Below are 20,456 nucleotides of genomic sequence, written 5' to 3' on the forward strand. Positions count from 1 at the left end.
GTTGCTGAAGATTATAAAATCATAGCTCTAAAAAATCACTTGCCGCTAAAAGCCTCTGTAATGAGGGTGGAATGGCTGCAGTGCAGGAGCTGGGAATAGGTTATTTGTTAGTCACACTTTGTGTGGCATTAGCACAGAACAGGTGAAGAACTAATGCTCAGAAAACGTCGCCTTGTCATGTTCCTATCAGACAGTTAATGATTGTTTTAATGGTTAGTTACAGGGGCAGGAAGCAACCGTGCTGTGGAATTGAACACGCCCAACCAGCCCCACCATGGAAGCTTCCAACTGGACCACGCTTCACCCCTCCACCTTCATCCTCCTCGGCATCCCGGGGCTGGAGGCGGCGCACGTCTGGATCTCCATCCCCTTCTGCTCCATCTACATTCTGTCCCTCCTGGGGAACGGCTTCCTCCTGGCTGTTATCAAGACTGAGCCGAGCCTCCACGAGCCCATGTACCTTTTCCTTTGCATGCTGGCGCTGGCCGACCTGGTCGTATCCACCACCACCCTGCCCAAAACCCTCTGCATATTCTGGTTCACGGACAATGTCATTCACACAAATGCTTGCCTGGCCCAGATTTTTTTGATTCACTCAGTTACTTGCATGGAGTTCGGGTTTATGTTGGCCATGGCCTTCGATCGCTACGTCGCTATCTGTAACCCGCTGCGACACTCGGCCATCCTCACCAATTGGGCTGTAGCCAAGATAGGGCTGGTCATTGTGATGAGGGGAGCCATTTTTCTGTGCCCACACCCATTTCTGCTGAAACGGCTCCCGTACTGCAGGACCCATGACATATCTCACACCTATTGTGAGTTCATGGCGTTGGTGAAACTGGCCTGTGAGGACACGACGGTCATGAGTGCCTATAGTCTGGCCGTATCGGTTTTCACTGGCGGATTAGATTTTATCCTCATTGTCCTGTCCTACATCCTGATCCTCCGGGCCGTCTTCAGACTCCCCACCAAGGAGGCGCGGCACAAATCCCTCAGTACCTGCAGCGCCCACGTCATCACCATGCTGGTTTTTTACACCCCAGCAACCTTCACCTACTTCTCCCACCGCTTTGGCCACATAGCTCCCCACGTTCACATCCTCATCGCCAACATTTACCTACTCTTCCCTCCCATGATGAACCCCATCATCTACGGAGTGAGAAACCCGGGGATCCGGCAGAGGGCGCTCCACATTTTGGGCATCAAAATAGACTGAAGGCCCACAGGATGGGTCAGCGGCTGGGGAGCAAGGTCCGTGCAAGCAACGTCAGGGCCCGCAAGGCCTGGCATCAAGATGGCTCAGTCAACCCCGGCTGTAGAAACCCACCTCAGCCTTGGTGAGCAGCAGAGCTAATAAACACGCTTGTCTGGGTCTGCAGCACAACATGGCTTTGACTTTGCACTGCTCTAGAGCATTGTTTTCACTGACCATTTCCACCCCGCCCAGCGAGATCAGAGCCTCGTTGTGCGAGTTGCTGTGTGACATATAGCAAGAGACTATCCCTGCCCCTTCGGCTTCAATCCAAACAGACAAGGCGGAGCAACCATGGGCAAGGCAGGGTTGTGGTCACCCTACATCACAGGTTTGGGATGAGGCCGAGGGAGCCCAAGGACTTGCCAAACATCACACACGGAGTTTAAGACAGCCAACAATTGCTTCAGGGCACCGGCCAACCTCTCCTCATTGGGGGTGACGAGAAAAGGTCCGCTGGAGGCAGTTACCCTCAGCTGTCCCATGCATGGCATCTTGAACCTGATCTGGTCATTGTCAGACAGAGGAGATTAGACTAAACTGGACCCCATCCTGAGCCTGGAGACCCAGATCTGACCCCAGGTCCAAGCCTTAAACACAAAGCCAGGCCCCCAATCTACCACATGGCAAACTCATACCCAGATGGCTGCATCTATCCCTGATGCACCCGCTCACACCCTGCTGGTTGCCTCTCCCCCCTGCCACACACCCTCTCACACCCTGCCGACTACCTCTATCAGCCTGACCACATGCCCTCCCACACCCAGCCATCTGCCCTTCTCTCCCTCTCAGAATCTTTTACATGTTCCCAGGCCAGAAGGAACCTTTCTGACTATCTCGTCTGACCCCCTGCCTGTGAGTACTCGGAGAGGCCTGGGAAAGAGTAGGAGGGATTCTTACTACAGCAAAGAGCTTTGGGAAGACGACTATGACTGCGCCTTGGCGGAGGCTGTGACGTTGCACTCCATAGAATTTTATGAAAATATGCTAATGAGTGTGAATATAATATAACTGGAATATGCTTCATGCAAAAGATCTCTTGTAAGGGATCATTACAAAGCTTACAATCTACTGAGTGTGTTCATCCTATTCGTATGTATGTATTATTCTTCTATCTGAAACTAGAAATATGAAATATAACTCTGAGGTCCTACTGTAGTTATGCAAAGTGTGGGACATTAATGCTGGTTTGGAATTTTGGTGGCTCCCAACAACTAGGACAATTGACAGTAGATGGCTCTGTTTACTTGCAAGACTTCCTGTGAGTCAGGCAAGGAAGAATGAAGGCTTGGAGGGTCTCACAGGTCATGTGACCATGTCACCTGGTACTGGAATCCATCTTAAATCTGGTGCTTTTCCATTTAGGAGGAGGGGGTGGGGACACAAAGAGACAAAAGATTCCTGCCTCGTGCTTAAGCTATATAAGGGGTGGAACATAACAAGGGAGGCTGCAGTCATGAAAAGAACAGAGTACTTGTGGTACCTTAGAGACTAACAAATTTATTAGAGCATAAGCTTTCGTGGACTACAGCCCGCTTCTTCGGATGCATATAGAGTGGAATAAATATTGAGGATATATATATACACACATACAGAGAGCATGAACAGGTGGGAGTTGTCTTACCAACTCTGAGAGGCATCATCAGAGATCTACAACCTATCCTGAAAGATACAGACTAACACGGCTGCTACTCTGAAACCTGTCATGATGCAGTCATGAGAAATCCCCTAGCTACCACCTGAGCTGGAACAAGGACTGTAGCAGGGGAAAGGATTGGGCCAAGACTAGAAAGGAGTCTAGTCTGTGAAATAAGTTTATTGGATCATCTCTGAGGGGGAGATTTACCTGCAGAGGCCTAAATGACTGCCCATTGGGATGGGATGGGGGGAGTCTCCATGAACTGTGCACAGAGAAGGATGGGGCTTGCAACAATGGGGTTTCCTGGAGGACGCTGAGTGGCTCAACAATGTTGTACACTTTTGCATTGCATTACAGGGTCCACTACTAGTGACAGGCCATGCCCGTCTCCTCTCCTCTCCTCTCCTCTCCTCTCCACCATCCTCTCTTAAGGATGTTTGCTGTGCATTCACCTCTCAGCCCCACCTCCCTGCTAGGAGCCAGGCGCCTGCTGGCAACTGTCCCAGCTCCTCAGTCTGCATTCAGCACTGTTAGTGTGTCTGGCACTCCATTGCTGCTCCTAGGGGGCTGGAAGGGGCCATCCATGTGACTGCATCTCTGGCGCCCATTCTGCTCACAGGGACCAAGCGAGTGTCTGCCTCCCTCAGCACCAATCCCTTCACAGGGGGCCAGGCATGTGTCTGTGTCTCTCAGTCCCGTTCCACTGAGAGGCGCAAGGTGTGTGTCTGCGTCTCTTGGCCCTGTTCCACTGAGAGGCGCAAGGTGTGTGTCTGCATGTCTTTGCCGCATAGCTCTTACAGGAGCTGGGCGTGAGTCTGCATCTCTCTGTCCCAATCCTCTCAAGGGGCTGGGCGTGTGTCTATGTCTCTCTGCCCCAATCCCCTGACAGCGGCCAGGGGTATGTCTGTGTCTCTCGGCCCCATTCCACTCACAGGAGCCGGGTGGGTGTCTTCATCTCTCGGCTCTGTTCCCCTCACAAGGGCCAGGTGTTTGATCACTTCTCTGGGCCCATTCCCCTCATAGATGCTGGGTGTGTGTCTGTCTCTTTGCTCCATTCCCCTCACAGGAGCTGGGCCTGTGTCTGCATCTCTCTGCCCCGTTCCCTTTACAGGGGCCAGGTGTCTTTATGTCTCTCAGCCCTATTCGCCTCACAGGGGCCAGGTCCATGTCTTTGTCCTTTGGCCCCATTCCCCTCACATAGGCCGGATGTGTGTCTGCACCTCTCTGCCCCAATACCCTCACAGGGCTGGGTTTCTGTCTGTGTCTCTCAGCCCCATTCCCCTCACAGGCACTGGGCATGTGTCTGCGTCTCTTTGTTCCATTCGCCTCACAGGAGCCAGGTGTGTGTTTGTGTCTTTTGGCCCTGTTCCCTTCACAGGGGCCTGGCCTGTGTCTGAGTCTCTCGGCCCCATGGGCCGGGTGTGTGTCTGTGTATCTTGGGCCCATTCCTCCAACAAGTAGGGCTGCGCGTAACTTGTAATCCATTTCCCGCCATAGTGTTGCCATGTGTTTCAGGGGATTGTGTATGAATTAAACTGTGATCTATTCGGGGGAGAGATTGTTTTTTGGGTGGTGCGATACAGCTGTCAAATGGATACCAAACATTAATTAATGTTGTGTATAGGATTACAGTATCATGCCTTTGAATAGTTTGTGGGCTCTGTGATAGTGATCAATATATTCTATGTTTCAGAAGCCACCAGAAACCAGCCAATTTCCACCTGAGCCTTGCACTTTGGGGTATATTTAGAAGGCACAGTTGTTTGAGATCCAGCTGTGCACACCTGATTTCTTCACATTATTTTTGTTGTACAACAAGCAGTTGCTAAAAGCTGTTATAAATTATTTAGAGTGATGGTTGATAGAGATCCACGGAGATCCCCACCAATGAGCCATCCAGCGCCCAGGCTGAGGGTATCATGGGAGCTGAGGGAAGAGGTTTCCATCTCACATTTGTCCTTGGAGCTACCACTGAGGTGATCTGACGAGATACTTCCTTGGGCAGGAAGGGAAGGTGGAGCCCACCGGAGTCCAGGGTGACATCTCTATGCTCACATACCAGTGTGAGTGATGGCAGATCATGAATGAGTCTGAGGCCAGGGTGATGAATGTTTTATACTCCTAGATTAAATTAGACAGGCACACACTGCCCAGATTACTTTCTGCTGGAAGATATAGAGCACCCTCTCACGGATCAGTTTGGTTTTCATCCCATCAACAACAGTGTTTAGCATAGGGGGCGTCAGCAGGTAGAGATTGCCCACCCGGATGTGGACATGGTGCGGGACATTGTGGCCAAAGTGGTGGGTGAGGAACATGAAGAAGGCAGGGATGTAATATTCCAGAAGTGAGACATGTAGGTGCTGAAGAACTTGAGATGGGCGTCTGTGCACAGGAGCCTCAGTACGGCCTGGAGGATCATAGCATAGGACACGGAGATGATAAACACGTCAAACCCCACCACCATAAAAGCCACAAATAGTCCATAAATGACACTGACTGTAGCATCCCCACATGGCAGCTTCACCATGGCCATGTGCTCACAGTATGAGTGGGAGATGAGGCAACGCTGGCAGAAGGACAGCCTGCGGACAAGGAGGGAGAAGGGGCTCACCAGAAGGACCCAGTGTGCCAGCACCAGGCTCCCCATTGTCACTATGGCTGGAACAGACAGGATGCTGGAGTGCCGGAAGGGCCCTGGGTAGGTAGAGCTCTGGGGCTGTGAATAGTTAAACTTCATTGTGGTTCTAGCTCAGAGCACCTAAAAGAAAGAAATGCAGTTAGAGCTGGAATTGTTTCACAGCACTGCCCTGGCTTTTGGGGCTACAGTATATCTAGTGTCCTGAGTGATGTGAATAGACAATTCATACATTAAACCTCTGGTTCATCATAAAAAAATGTTCAAGAGACCAAATAACCAAATGGGGCCAATTTTATGGTCTAAGATAAAGTAGTACACTATGAAAGGGAGACATACATACCCCTCCTTTTAGGAAGCTATTCTAATCTCGCAGCAAGTCCATCTGATACAGTAGGTGTGCTTCAAAATATGCCCCCCAAACGCTTTCTATATATAGCACAGTTGCTTACATGTTAAAAAGCACTTTCTGTGTCACCGAAGATCCAACCCACCAGTTCATTAACGTGTTGTTGTGTACCTTATCTTACCTCTGTTTTGGATGCTACATTCCAAACCAGTTGCCCAGGAAGGTATCTGTCCTAGGATATAGATACTCTTGGAGAAATTAGATTTTATCAGTAAATGTCGATAAATGTCAATTTCACCATTCACACTGTGAAACAGAGACTCCTTGGCAAGGGATTCCCTGTTCTTTGAAAACAATTCTCACCACAGCCCTGACAAACTCACTACACCAAACACAAATCTTACAGGATATTTAACCATAAAAAGTAACCTGAAAGCTCCTAACTTGTCAAGATTCATAATCATTGTGAGAAGTATGTACAGGTAATATTTAAGGAATAACATATTCATATTGACAGTGTGCTTTATAGGCTTGGAGTAGAAATAAGTAACCAGGAGATACAGTAATGTGTCTCGATGATGGTCAAGGAAGAGTTGTCACCCCGCCCTGTGTCACTGGTGATGCAATGCAAGGTTCAATTGTTTAGTCTTGCACAATACCAGGACTTTGAATGAAAAACCATCAGAGACAATTACAAACAATCAAGTGGGGGAAAAAACACCTTTACAGCTAGACAGGGGTTCTCCCTGTCTTTGACTAGAAACAAAAGGCTGTTTTCAATCTAGCCCAGAGAAAGAGACGCACTCTGTGTCCATCCACTGAGTAAATGCTTTGCAGAGTAAGAGTGTTTTCATGAAAATTTGTTGTGAAACCAGCCAGCTCTGCAACAGACTGAAAGTTGGGCAGGGGTGGGGGTTTGAGAATCAATTTTATTAGATAAGAAAGGTAATTAATGATAATTGTAGACCCACCTTTCCATTTTATGATTTTCTTTTGCATTGTCACCATTTGTTTCTGCCACTCTCTCCTGTTTCTTGTTAAATCTTTTTTCTTCCTTAAATAAACTGACTTTTCTTTTATTACAAGAGCTCACATGTGCCACATGTAATACGGGAGTGGTAGTTTAAGATAAAACCAGTAAACAGGGGCAGACTGCTCCTTCAGGGGCAGGGAATCTGGGATGTCTGTGAGTAGCCAGTGTCAGGGGATGTATATCAGAGGTGATTGATTCAAAGGGACCTGGGGACAGCTATTGTTAACCTGCAAGGGGAAGTTAGGGCTGGCCTAGCTCAGAGGAGAGTATTTGAGTAGCTGAAGGGCAGGTAGTGTCAGGGAGCTGACTACCAGCCATCACAAGAGTGATTCCCTCTCACTGAAGCAAGGGGTAACGAGATGACTCGCAGTCCAGAGTGTCCTGAGAACCATCACACACAGACACAAACTGATGAAAAATAGTTCCATTGATGGTAATCAAAATTTACAGCCAGGCTGCTTGAAACCATATGAGCATTTGATTTAAGACTCTTCACTTTGTATATTTTTACATCTGATATCAACAATTTGTGTTTTAACCATTAAAAACTTTAACTTCTTGAATCTCAGTGTCTGCTGTCATTATATATTTATTGTCTGACCCCTGACCCCCAATTTCCTGCAACTGTCAAAATTTAGATCAATAATCCACACACTTCTAGAGACTGCTGCGCATCAGGGCTGTGTATAGTTGGAGCTGTGAGCTGCCACATGAGTGAACCCCTCTCCCCGCTGCACAGGGTGATCTTTTCCCATATGTGCTCCTGTAAGCCACCCTTCTCTCCTGGTGTAACAGCTGAAGAGACTCAGCTATGAAGAAGTCAGTTTCCCCAAGATTTTTGACTCACCAGCAATCCCCCCTTGCAATAAGACAATGCAAATTCAGCTCATCCAATCAGAGGAGCATGAACCCGGCTCCAATAGCAGGAGACTCCCAGCTGCAGGGCCTGCAGAATGGGAATAGCTTTATATACAGCTGGTAGGCGACCCCAGAGAGGTTCCTCACTAGCTGGTGTCTCCAGGACTGGCCTTAGGAGTGGGTAGGCCAGGCTGCTGTCCGGGGCGTGGCACTCAAGGGGGTGCCATGCTGGTACCTCACTCCCACCTGTCCAGTCAACAGCCAGTGGGGCTTAGAGCCAGGCAGGTGCAGCAGCATCTGGAGAGAGCGGACAGACTGAGCTGGACTGGGGGCAGCTGGACCAGCCAGGTAACTCCTCCAAAGCAGTGCTGCCCCTCCTCCTGCATTGCCCTGCTCCACTGCCGTCTGCAGCCGGCCGTGCTCCTGCCCCCTCTCCACCCCCCTGCCCATGGAACCGCCCCTTGCTAAGCTGGGGACCTGGAGCCTAGCCCCTGTCTGCTGTGTGTGTTTGTGGGGGGAACACTGATATCGGGGTATCCCTCCCCCGACCTGTGTACCCAGTCTTCGCTGAGCTGGGGTGGGGGTCAGAGGGAGATTGTCTGTTCTGGTGTCTCTGGGTCTGAACTGGGAGTTGCCAGCACTGTTCAGACTCCTGAATGCTCAGCTTAAAGAGACAGTGTGTTGGCACACTCACTCCGGCACCCTCTCTCTCTCTCTCTCTCTCTCACACACACACACACACACACACACACACACACACACACACACACACAGTCCCCCCAAAACTCAGAGCTCTGCCCCTAGATACTAGACCAGGAACAGGATGAACAGCTCTCAGACACATACCTATAATGTGTAGAAAAATAAACTGTATTATAAGGAGGGATTTCAGTCTGGGAGGCAGAGGCTGGAGGCTTCATGCTGCCACTAGTAAAACATCCCCCGAGTTTCGACAATGTAGAGATGATCACTTTCTAAGACAAAAAATATTGTAACCAACTCAGGATAATTCTACATTGGATTTCAGTTTGATGGATACAGATAAAGTGGATCACTGATGCTTACCTAGGCGCAAGGGATCACACTCTATTTTCAATGGCTATTTGCAAACAGGGTATAATTATGATGCCCACACAAACCACAGTTCTGCAGTCATGAGCTATGGCTTCTTTGGTTAAAAAAGTATCATGGTTGAGAGGAGAAGTCAAGAAACTAATTAAACATTATAAAATACACTAATTAATTAATTATATTTATTATAATGTTTAATTAGTGAAGACACTAACTAAACATTATAAAACTCCCAATATATAACCAGTGGAAAAATGGGGAAGATGATACAGGGCTTACAAATCCATTGAGAGGAAATGCAGGCAATCAATAACAGAAGGCAAAGTTATCAATGAAAATATATGGCCAGCAGGGTTAAGGATAATAACAAGAAATTCTTTAAGCATACCATGAACAAATGAAATGACATTTATCCCAGACCATATCATGGAAACATTGTTATGTAACACAATCAGTACAGAATTAAAGGATGGCAGCATTATTAATACCAAGCCACATGGTTTTATAGAAAACAGGTATTTTTAAACTAACATGATATTGTTTTCTGATGAGATCTCAAGTTTGGTTGACAAAGGTAATTGTGCTGATGTAATATATTTATTCTTTAAAATTTGGAGTTAGTTCTGCATGGCAATCTGATTTAAAAAATCACTTTAAAAGTCGATGTAGCTCATATGAAATGCATTAAAAGCTGGTTAACTGATACTGTGCAAAAAGAAATTGTAAAAGGGAAAGCATCAGCCAATGGGAGTGTTCCTAGGTTAGCGATCTGTTCTTGGGCCACTGCTCGTTGCTGGTAAAATGTGCAGATTATGCAAAAAATGATGGAAAGGGAAACAATGATGGGGTCAACTCAGTGATGCAGACTGACCTGGCTCACATATTCACAGATTGAATTGGCAGACGGGACCACTGTGGACATCTCTCTGACCACCTACATGACCCAGGGCCTAGTTCTTCCCTTCATCCATTTCTGTTTGAACTAGAGCAGAGGTTTTAGGAAAAAAAACATCGGATTTTGATTTTAAAATTTTTAGTGATGGAAAATCCACAACCACCTTTGTTGAATTTGTTCCAATGGTTAATTGCCCTCAATTAAAAATTTTCATCTTATTGGTGGCATGGGTTCATCTGAACATGTGTTCTAACACAAATGTGAAGTCCTACATCTGGGAACAAAGACTGTAGGTTACATAAGATGGGAGACGGTGTCCTGGGAAGGAGAGACTCTGACCAGGACTCGGGAGTCACAGTAGCTAGCCAAATGAATGCGAACTCCCAGCCCGATGCTATAGCAAAAAAAAAAAAAAAAAAAAAAAAAAAGACAATCCTCAGATACACAAGAAGGAGAGTATCAAGGAAGAGTAGGGGAATAACATGACCTCTGTGAGCCCATTAGTGGAATACTGTCCCCAGGTCTGTTGTCCACACTACAGAAAGCATGTGGATAAATTGGAAAGGGTTCAGCTCATAAATTAGCACGCCCAGAAAATGTGCAATCGTCAAACCAGCTCTGCAGAAATGTCAGAGATCTCATCAACTACCATCCAGTGTCTGACCTCCCCTTCCTAAGCCAGCTAATGGAGAAACACTGCCTCACACCATGCCCTGTCCTGAGCCATGACTGAGAGAGATCCAGGATGCTGCAGCTATCAGGCAGCACTGGAGACAGCTTTTTAATGAGCTTCTCAATTAAAGCTCTTTTAGGCCAGGGCTACACTAGAAACTTTTGCGGGGATAGCAATTTTGGCTACAGGGTGATTTTTTGCAACAATTCTAACTGAGCAAAAGCCCTAGTTCAGAGTCAGTTATACCAGCATAAAAGTGCTTTTGCTGGTATCGCTTATTTCACTTGCTGCTCATATAAGCCGCCTGTACACGGGGATGGTTTGCCAGTAGAGCTATGCTGTCTCTGATGGAGTCTTAAAATTTGGGTGAGGTGTGGGACCTAAACTCTTATTTTGTAACTGATCAGATGCTGAGTTTGCAGCAGGGTCCTTTATCCTCCAACGGGGGATACATGCTCCTCACATTCCCCCAATCCCAGGGCAGGGGGGAATGCCTGACCCTAGCACCCTAGAGCCAGCCCCAGCTCAGAGACCCCCGGAGGCCCTATGGGAGATTCCCCAGTCCCAGCACAAGCCCTGCCTCGCCCACTCACTGGGGACTTCCTGAGCCCAGCCTCTGGTGTGGGCAGAGACCCACAGACTGTGAAGGCCTCAAGGTCACGCAGGAGCCAGGCTGCTGGGGGGTCCCAGCCCACACCCACAGGCAGAGGTGGCCAGATCCAGTGGGAGTCAGTGGCATTGTGATCAGGTCTATGGTTGCAATGCCACTCAAATTTGCAGCAACTATCAAAGGTTGTGGTTTCTGCAACCAATCATCAGCCAGCGATTTTCTTGCAGCCAGATCTATAAATGACTCCAGGAACGTACAGCGCTTCCATTGGCTCCTACAGTTCATGAGCCTTGGCAAACCCTGCATGGCTTTTAATTTGTTTGATAATAATGATCTTTCCCCGTTGTCTCCACTTGTCCCCGGTGCATTGGCCTCCCCAGCCCTCTCGGGGCGCCGTACGCTCGGCATGGGGAAAAGCAGGCGACTGTTTGTCAGTCTCACTCTCTCTGCTAAGCTGCAGCTGCTCAGGTGAGGCAGAAACCCTGCTGGAATCCACAGCGATGGCTATAAACCGCCCTGCCCAGCACTCCTCCGGCACTTCACGGAGACTCTCCGGACACCTCCCGCAGGCCCGGGCAGCCCCTATCTGCTGCGCAGGATCTGTGTGAGTGCAGGGCTTTGGAGCCCAGAAATGGCCCTGGTTAGTGGCACCTGCCCCACATAACAGCCCAGAGGAAGCACAGAGCTGAGACGGGTGAGGGGGGATCCTGCAGGTTGTCCCAGGCCAGGGAAGGTCAGGGAGGGGCAGGCTCAGGGTCTGGGGAGAGAGCTCTGAGAGCCACATGCCCTGATGATTGCTCTGCTGGAAAGGCGCTTAGCCTGGGGGACCCTGACAGTTTAATTCCCCCATAATTGCACAGAGGGGGCTGGGTTATTCAGTGGGGCTGGGCTGGGAAAGATGGAGCTGTTGTCCTGGATTTAAGGGGCATATATAGCCCAGAATGTGACCAAGTTTGCAACCATATTATGTGCACTCAGCCATGATGAATTAATAAAATAGAACACCACATAGTTATGGCTTAATTTGGAGACAGACTTTCAGAAGCAATGTCATAAGTACTGGCAGTTTCGCTAATTAGTATAAAAAAATAAAAAAATAAAAACCAAAAAACATCTAAATAGCCTTAACTCTAGATGCCATCCTAAGTGCAGAACTCTGCACTTGTCCTTGTTGTACCTCATCAGATTTCTTTTGGCTCAATTCTCTAATTTGTCTAGGCCCTTCTGTATCCTATCCCTACACTCCAGCATATCTACCACTCCTCCCAGTTTAGTGTCATATGCAAACTTGCTGAGGGTGCAATCCATCCCATCGTCCAGATCCTTAATGGAGATATTGAACAAAACCGGACCCAGGACTGACCCTTGGGGCACTCCGCTTGATACCAGCTGTGGACATCTCTCTGACCACATACATGATCCAGGGCCTAGTTCTTCCCTTCATCCATTTCTGTTTGAACTAGAGCAGAGGTTTTAGGAAAAAAAACATCCGATTTTGATTTTAAAATTTTTAGTGATGGAAAATCCACAACCACCTTTGGTGAATTTGTTCCAATGGTTAATTGCCCTCAATTAAAAATTTTCATCTTATTGGTGGCATGGGGAACAGAAACTTGATAAGAGCGTGCTCTTAAGTCTATCAGGCAAAGGTTGAAGAAGAGTCGGTGGCTGGGCGTTGAAGGCAGACAAATTGAGACTGGAGACAAAGTGGAAATGTTTAACACTGAGGGTAATTAACCATTGGAACAATTTAGCAAGGATTGTGGTGTGTCTCCATCACTGGCCATGTTTCACTCAAGATGGGGTGTTTTTCTCAAAGCTCTGCTTTAGTTCAAACAGGAATTCATCCAGGGCAGTCCTATGGCCTGTGCAAAGCAGGAGGTCAGAGCGGATGATCACAATGGTCCCTCCTGGCCATATAATCTACAAATTTCTCTAGAGTCCCCTGAGAGGATAATATTTGTGTGGGACTCATTCTGTGTCCTTGTCACATCCTGGGTTTCACATTTTGGGTCTGGGCAGGTTGAAAGGAACACAGGAAATTCAAAGCTCAATGATGCTTGTTACTCAATGCCACTGATAGGAAATGAACCAGACTGCCTGTGATTCTTTGTGCACCCCTATGGCTCTCTCTATAAGAGTCCTTCAGTGCACGAACCAAACCGTTGAGAGTCTGGTGCTTTGTAGCTATAATTCCCAGTGCACTGAACTCCAGTGTGTGACTGGAGAATGGGATGGGCCATCTCCTGCTCCAACCCCACCGGCCTGAGCTCTGAAGGCTTCTGTTAATAGTCAACAGCTGCAGGTTGGGCTCGTTAGCTTCAGCTCTGTATACGGGGACTGTTGGCCGCTAACTAAAACTTAGTGAGGATTTTTGGTTGGCCCTTTCCCAGTAAAAAAAGGAAGGGGGAGGGTCAACAAGAATCCAGAACCCTGAGATCGACAGCCCCCCGGGGCAATGGGGAGAAGCCAATGCTCCTGGTCAGCCCGATTGACAGGATGGGCAGACCAATGAGGGAGTCAGGAAGTCAGGGGCGTCCCATCCTCTGTGTGAGTTGGGACTACCTGGGTCAGAGGAGGGCTGAGCTAAGGAGTTTTGGAATGTTTCGGTCTTTTGCGCTACGCAAGACTCTTCAAATATCTGCAAAAATGTGTAATATTCTGCTCCCTCTGCCTGACTGAGGCTATGTCTACACTACACAGCTTACAGTGGCACAGCTATACCTGCTGCAAATGTGGTGCTGCTGTAAAATCTCCCGTGTAGCCGCTCTATGCCAATGGGAGAGAGCTCTCCGGCCAGCATAATTAAACCATCCCAAAGGAGTGTCTCCTGCTGACACAGCTCTGTCCACACCAGCGCTTTTGTCGGTCAGGGGTGTGTTTTTTTCACACTCCTGACCAACAAAAGTTTTACCGACAAAAGTGCTAGTGTAGACAAAGTCTGAGTTGCATACTAATAATGACGTCCACTGACTTAAGTCCTGCGCTGTTAAAGAAGATTGCTATTTTCTGCTCGTCTCCTCTCTCAGCTAATCCAGCTGCTTGCATAGATATATCTAAAATCTCTGCCTGAATCCCTTCCCGGAGTCTGCTGCATTACCTGAGAGTTTCAACTGCTTGGGGGCTTTCAATTGTTCCATCTCCAATATGGGTCCTTCGCTGTTCACCACAGCCCTATTACCTCTGCCCTCTCCTCTGGTCTCCCCTCTGGTACAAGGGGTTGTCTTGGGAATTCGTCAGAAGGAGGCTCAGTTTGCACTCGAAGGAGGGAGGCGTGATTAGAACTAAAGCAGGGTTACAAAAGCTAATGGAGAGCCATGCACTCCCAGCTGTGTGTCTGGTGCAGCCGCCACTCAATGGCCCGTTCTCGCTAGCTCCAGTCTAGTTCCCTTAAACAGGTGCTCTGCTCTTAAAGGCCCAGGACACACTTCTAACAGCCAGGGCAGGGCTGTGCATTTCAGCTGTCTCACACCCACCAAGTAGCCTATGTAACCACCCATTCTTAGTGCTGTTCTTCCCCCATCTCCCCGCCTGCCTACTTTCTGGTTTGTTACACACAGTAGCTGTGTCTTGTCTTAATTTGATTTCTAAGCTCCTTGGGGCAGGGGCTGTTTCTCCTTCTGTGTGTGTGAAGGGCCCAACACAAGGGGCCCTGAACTCGAGCGGGGCCTCTGGAGGCTTCCACAATACAGATAATAATAATAAATTATAGACACAACAATCCAGACAATTCAGGGCCTCCTCCCTTTGTCTTTAGTTACAGATGAATGTTAAACCATGCTTGCCAGCTAAAGAGTGTTAGAAATTGAATATAGATAGACACAGCGCCCCTGTTCGGCTTGGACAGGAGAATTTGTTCAGTCTCATTCCAGGGCTTAAAAGCCCAGGCGCTCCGCACCGGAGAACTACCCCGATTAGCCAGATGAGCAGGCAGAGAGTTCAGGGGTGGGAATGAAAGCTCCCTCCAGCCAGGGCATTCTTGTAAAGTTCACACCTCACAGGAGGGGGGAGCTCACAATCTCCAGCTAGTTCTGAAAATGTCAGATTCACCTTGACTCAGGCTCCCTCTTCCAGCCGTTCCTCTGTATCCCACCCAATGTACAGTCCCAGAAAGAGCGGGAGTCCATTTCCCTCTTGGTCTGATGGAGAGACTGTGATTACAGCAGGGAAATAAGGACTCCTGGGTTGTGTCTGTCATCGTGTCTCTCAGTCTGTGTGTGACCTTGGCCACACCTCTCCCTGTGCCTCAGTTTACCTATCGGTATAATGAGGATATGTTCATAGTGACTTTCCTTTGCTAGGAGCTTTGAAGATCCTTCAGTAAAAGGTGCTGCACAGTGTGATGATAGTTACTGGGGAGAAATACTGATCTCTGATCCCTTAGCGACTGCCCCATGTACCTGCAGATGGTGCTAGTGTCTCTCCTCGCCATCTGTCTCCAGATCTGTCTGTCTACAACCTACCTATCCATCCTGGGCATTTAGAGGTATCAGACCACATAGAGACCTAGCCCTTATCCGTAGTTCTCTTACTAATCAGCTATAATTTTTAAATATACACAGAGCAGCCAATTCCTCTCTAACTCAGCACAAAGCCCAAGAGTTCTCATCTCCCTTTGCAAAGGTACCTTAATTACTGTTTACTGCTAAAGGTGGACAAAAAAACACAGAAGTGCAGATATGGAAACAGAGACATGAGCTAGAGTGAGTCCAGTCTCCAGCCTGTCTGCATCCAAATGCCGCTTCTCCCCTAGAGGCTGAAAGAACCCCCTGGGATTGCACAGAGCTCTATTATAAACAGTGCTCAGCCCTGGGTCGGCTCTCAGCGTGGGATGCTGCTGCAGATGCTGGGGTGAGAGAGGTGTGGGACACGGCTACCTGAGGGGGATTGCCAAGGAAGACACGTCTGACTCAGGATTCACAGGTACCCATCTCTTGTTGAGGAGCTCACCTGCTTAACAAACTCAGTGCGACATGGGTGTGATGGTATAGAGAATAGGTCTGTGGTCCTTTCACTCTGCACAGCCATTAAACATCCAAGGACCCTTGCCACAGGAGATGAGTTTGCTCCAGTATCTCTGGCCAAAATGTCACTTTGCTGTGCCTCCCTGGCAGATGGCCTCCAGCTCTGAGTGGCTGCATTTCAGTTGCACAGTCTATCCTTTAGGATGAAAGGTGTTTGAATTTGAGGTTGTGGCCACACTGAGGCAAAACTCCCCTTGGAGTAAGAAGTGAGTAAAGAGCTGAGGAGCCAGCTGTGTGTTAATACACAGACATTGTCACCTCCTCCTCTTGCATTTCAGGCTATTAATGGGGGGTGGGGAGGGCTGTTACCTGAGTTATATCTGCTGGAAATCATGGAGGTGCTAGGGCTCCTCACTGGAACATTTCTTAGAATTTTACAACATAACAACACATATTTTCTCCGAGCTTCATTCTATAATTTCGCTGAACTGTTATGCCTGAAACTTTCAAAAAAAAAAAAAAAAATCAGACGGAAGCAGACACCCAGCATGACAAATTTCCATCCAAACAGTTAATGTTTGGCAAACTTATCAGCAACTGAAAATCAGGTCTTCTAATTGAAGGTGTCAGACAGCCTTAACTAACGGTGGTGCCACCAGCACCACGTACAATATCCAATCCATTTGTGAATCACATTCACCTCTTTGCTCCAATAATGTTTGTGGCAAGGAGGGTCCACAGGACAAATATGGATTATATAATCAATTTCCTATCAGTGTTATATGTTCAGACTTCCAATGGAATTGAATGTTCCCTTGTTCATGTGTTGTGAGAGACAGTAAATATAAATGCCTGATCTATTTTCTTTATCGATAAATGGATAGTGTTTAAGGCCTGAAGGAACCATTAGGTAATCCAGTCTTAATTCCTGTATAGCACAGGCCATTAAATTCCACCTAGTTACCCCAGTACTGAGCTCCATAACTCGTGTTTGACTAAGGCCTGGTCTACACTAGGATTTTATATCAGAGAATCATAGAGCCACAGGGTGAGAAGGGACCAAAAGGGTCATCTACTGTAAACTCCTGCCAAGATTCAGGATTTGTTGTGTCTAAACCATCCAGGACAGAGGGCTATTTAGCCTCCTTTGGAAAACCTCTAGCGAAACACCTTCCATGATCGCCAAGGCATCTGTTCCATTGTCCTCCTTTTCTTACAGTTAGGAACTTTTTAATAAGATTTCATCTAAATCTGCTATGCTGTAGTTTGAACCTGTGACGGGTTGGATCACAGAAACCCCCTTGGGAGCTGCCACCCAATGTGCAAAGACTACCCCTGCTTCTGTTTTCCCTGCCAGCTCAGGACTCCAGCACCCTGTCTTGCTGAGCCAGACACTCCCGTCTGGCTCCAGACACAGACCCAGGGTCTGAATCACTTGTCCCAAAGCTGCAAGTTTACCTGAAAACAGCTCGCAGTAGCGTGCTTGTCTTTAGCACTCAGATGCCCAACTCCCAATGGGGTCTAAACCCAGATAAATCCGTTTTTCCCTGCATAAAGTTTATGCAGGGCAAACTCATAAATTGTTCGCCCTCTATAACACTGATAGAGAGATATGCACAGTTGTTTGCTCCCCCAGGTATTAATACATACTCTGAGTGAATTACTAAATAGAAAGTGATTTTATTAAATACAGACAGTAGGATTTAAGTGGTTCAAAGTAGTAACAGACAGAACAAAATAAGTCACAAGCAAAATAAAATAAAATGCGCAAATCTATGCCTAATCAAACTGAATACAGATAATCTCACCCTCAGAGATGGTTCAGTAAGTTTTTCTCAGACTGGACACCTTCCAGGCCTGGGCACAATTCTTTCCCCTGGTACAGCTCTTGTTGCAGCTCAGGTGGTAGCTAGGGGATTCTTCATGATGGCTCCTCCCCCTCTCTGTTCTCTTCCCCCCTTTATATATCTTTTGCATAAGGCGGGAACTCTTTGTCTCTCTGGGTTTCCACCCCCCCTCACTGGAAAAGCACCAGGTTAAAGATGGATTCCAGTTCAGGTGACATGATCACATGTCACTGCAAGACTTCATTACTCACTTGCCAGCACACACATATACAGGAAGACTCACAGGTAAATACAGTCATCTGCAGACAATGGGAGTCATCAAGATTCCAAACCATCATTAATGGTCCACACTTTACACAATTACAATAGGCCCTCAGAGTTACATTTTATATTTCTAGTTTTAGATACAAGAGTGGTACATTTATACAAATCAGATGATCACACTCAGTAGATTATAAGCTTTGTAATGATACCTTACAAGAGACCTTTTGCATGAGGCATATCCCAGTTACTTACATTCACTTATTACCGTATTTTCTCTAAAACTATCTCAGTTACATTATATTGACTTATTATCAAGTTTTTATAAAACCATATAGACTGCACAACGTCACAGAACCCATTGCCTCTTGTCCCGCCCACTGTGACAAGAGAGAACAACTTTTCTACATCTTTGTTATTGCAGCCTTTCGAGTATCTGAAGACCGTTGTCATGTCCCCGCTCAATTTCCTCTTTTCCAAATTCAACATACCCAGATCCTTCAGCCTTTACTCATACAGTTTGTATTCCATCCCTTATATCATCTTTGTCTCTCTCCGCTGGACTCTTTCCAGTTTCTCTACATCCTTCTGATACATTGGTGACCCCTAAATCCTTTTCAGAGTCCCTGCGTTCCATAATACAATGCCCTAGTCTATGGGTCTGTCCTGCCTTCCCGGTTCTGAGAGGATAACTTTGCATTTGACAGCACTAACATTTTGTTTGCATGGGCCCACCTCACCAAATGCTCCAGATCAATAAGTGTGCCTGCCCTGGCCTCCCCATTTTAACCACTCTGCCAATCTTTGGATCATCCAGAAATTTTATCTGCAGTTATTTTCTATTTGCTTCCAGATCATTCATGAAAATATGCAATAGCATCGGGCCTAGAACTGATCCCTGAAGAACCCCACTACAAAGAGCCTCTTTTGCTGACAATGGGGGGGGGGAGGGATAGCTCAGTGGTTTGAGCATTGGCCTGCTAAACCCAGGTTGTGAGTTTAATCCTTGAGGGGGCCACTTGGGGATCTGGGGCAAAATCAGTACTTGATCCTGCTAGTGAAGGCAGGGGGCTGGACTCAATGACCTTTCAAGGTCCCTTCCAGTTCTAGGAGATGGGATAGCTCTATTAATTATTTATTATATATTTTAATGTGCCATTGACGATGGCTTTCTGAGATTTGTTATTTAGCTAGTTTATGGACCATTTAACATGTGCTCTACTGATATTGTAGAGTGTTCATTTTTAATCTGAATGTTTGCCCCTACTAAATCAAATACCTAAGAGAAATGCAAGTCTATTGCATATGTGTGGTTCCCTTGATTAGCCAAACATGTACTGTCTTTAAAGGATGAAATTAGGTTTATTTCACAAGACCTGTTTTCCATAACCCATGTTGTTGACTGGCATTTATTATATTCCTAGATTTTATTTTGTTAGCACTATCCCATACCAGTTTTCCCATTGTTTCCTAACTTGGACCAATCTTTCTTTTCCAACTTTCTCTTTATTTTTAATAGTTGATGTTTAACACAGTACTTGCCTTTTTTTTTTTTTTGGCTCTACTGCTGCCTGATTGTGTACTTCTGGTTCCGAATGAGATGTGTGGTTGATCAGTCAGTTCTTAACTCTGGTGTTCATAACTCTGAGGTACTACTCTAGATGCTGTTTAACACCCTCCTTGACTGCTAATGGACTGGGAAGTATTTCATCAGCTCATGTGATATGAGTACCTCATGCTGCTTCTTCCTAAATGCAGAAGAAAAATATTTCTTAATAACATCTATCTTTTCTGCAACTTTAACAAGTTTCCTTTCTTGCTCTAGAATTTGGCCTAAACCTTTTCTACAATTTCTTTTGTTCTTAATATACTTAATAACATCCTTTTGGGATCCTTAACCCTGTCAAGCATGGATTTTTCCCAGATGTTTTTAACATTTCTCATCAATTTTCACATATTCCAGCTCGCATTGCTTGCTATCATTATGCCATTTCCCCATTTGTTATATATTGCTTCCCCGCCCTTCACAATTTCTCCATTCACTTTGCCATTGAACCAGATTCTTAGCCAAAGCTGTCCACCTCCTTGAATGTAGAATCATGGCTTTTTTAGCTATCTAATAATCTCTTCAGAAAGAACTCAAGTTTCATTTTTTTTTCTGTCTACATTTTTCCTCCAATCAGTTTTGATGAGAATTTTCCTTGGCTTTGATGAATTTTCCCTTTGGAAGCACTAAGTGTTTCTAGATATTACTGGCTGGGAACTGTTCTATGTCTGTCAATTTGAATGCAATCAATTCCATTCCGTTACTTTGTTCTCCTCTATCATATGCCCCCTTCTTTTTGTCTTCACTAAACGAAACAGTC

The 20,456-nt window shown here is 46.7% G+C and overlaps 1 protein-coding gene across 1 annotated transcript; it reads left to right on the forward strand.

Annotated features, from left to right (window-relative positions):
• Nucleotides 1-274: 274 nt before the first annotated feature.
• Nucleotides 275-1,216, forward strand: LOC128847305 (olfactory receptor 52K2-like). The gene has a single exon (XM_054046730.1). The coding sequence runs from the start codon at nt 275-277 to the stop codon at nt 1,214-1,216; it is 942 nt and encodes a 313-aa protein (XP_053902705.1).
• The last annotated feature ends 19,240 nt before the right edge of the window (nt 1,217-20,456 follow it).

Source organism: Malaclemys terrapin, chromosome 1 (assembly GCF_027887155.1).
Source record: "Malaclemys terrapin pileata isolate rMalTer1 chromosome 1, rMalTer1.hap1, whole genome shotgun sequence".
Taxonomy (NCBI): domain Eukaryota; kingdom Metazoa; phylum Chordata; order Testudines; family Emydidae; genus Malaclemys; species Malaclemys terrapin.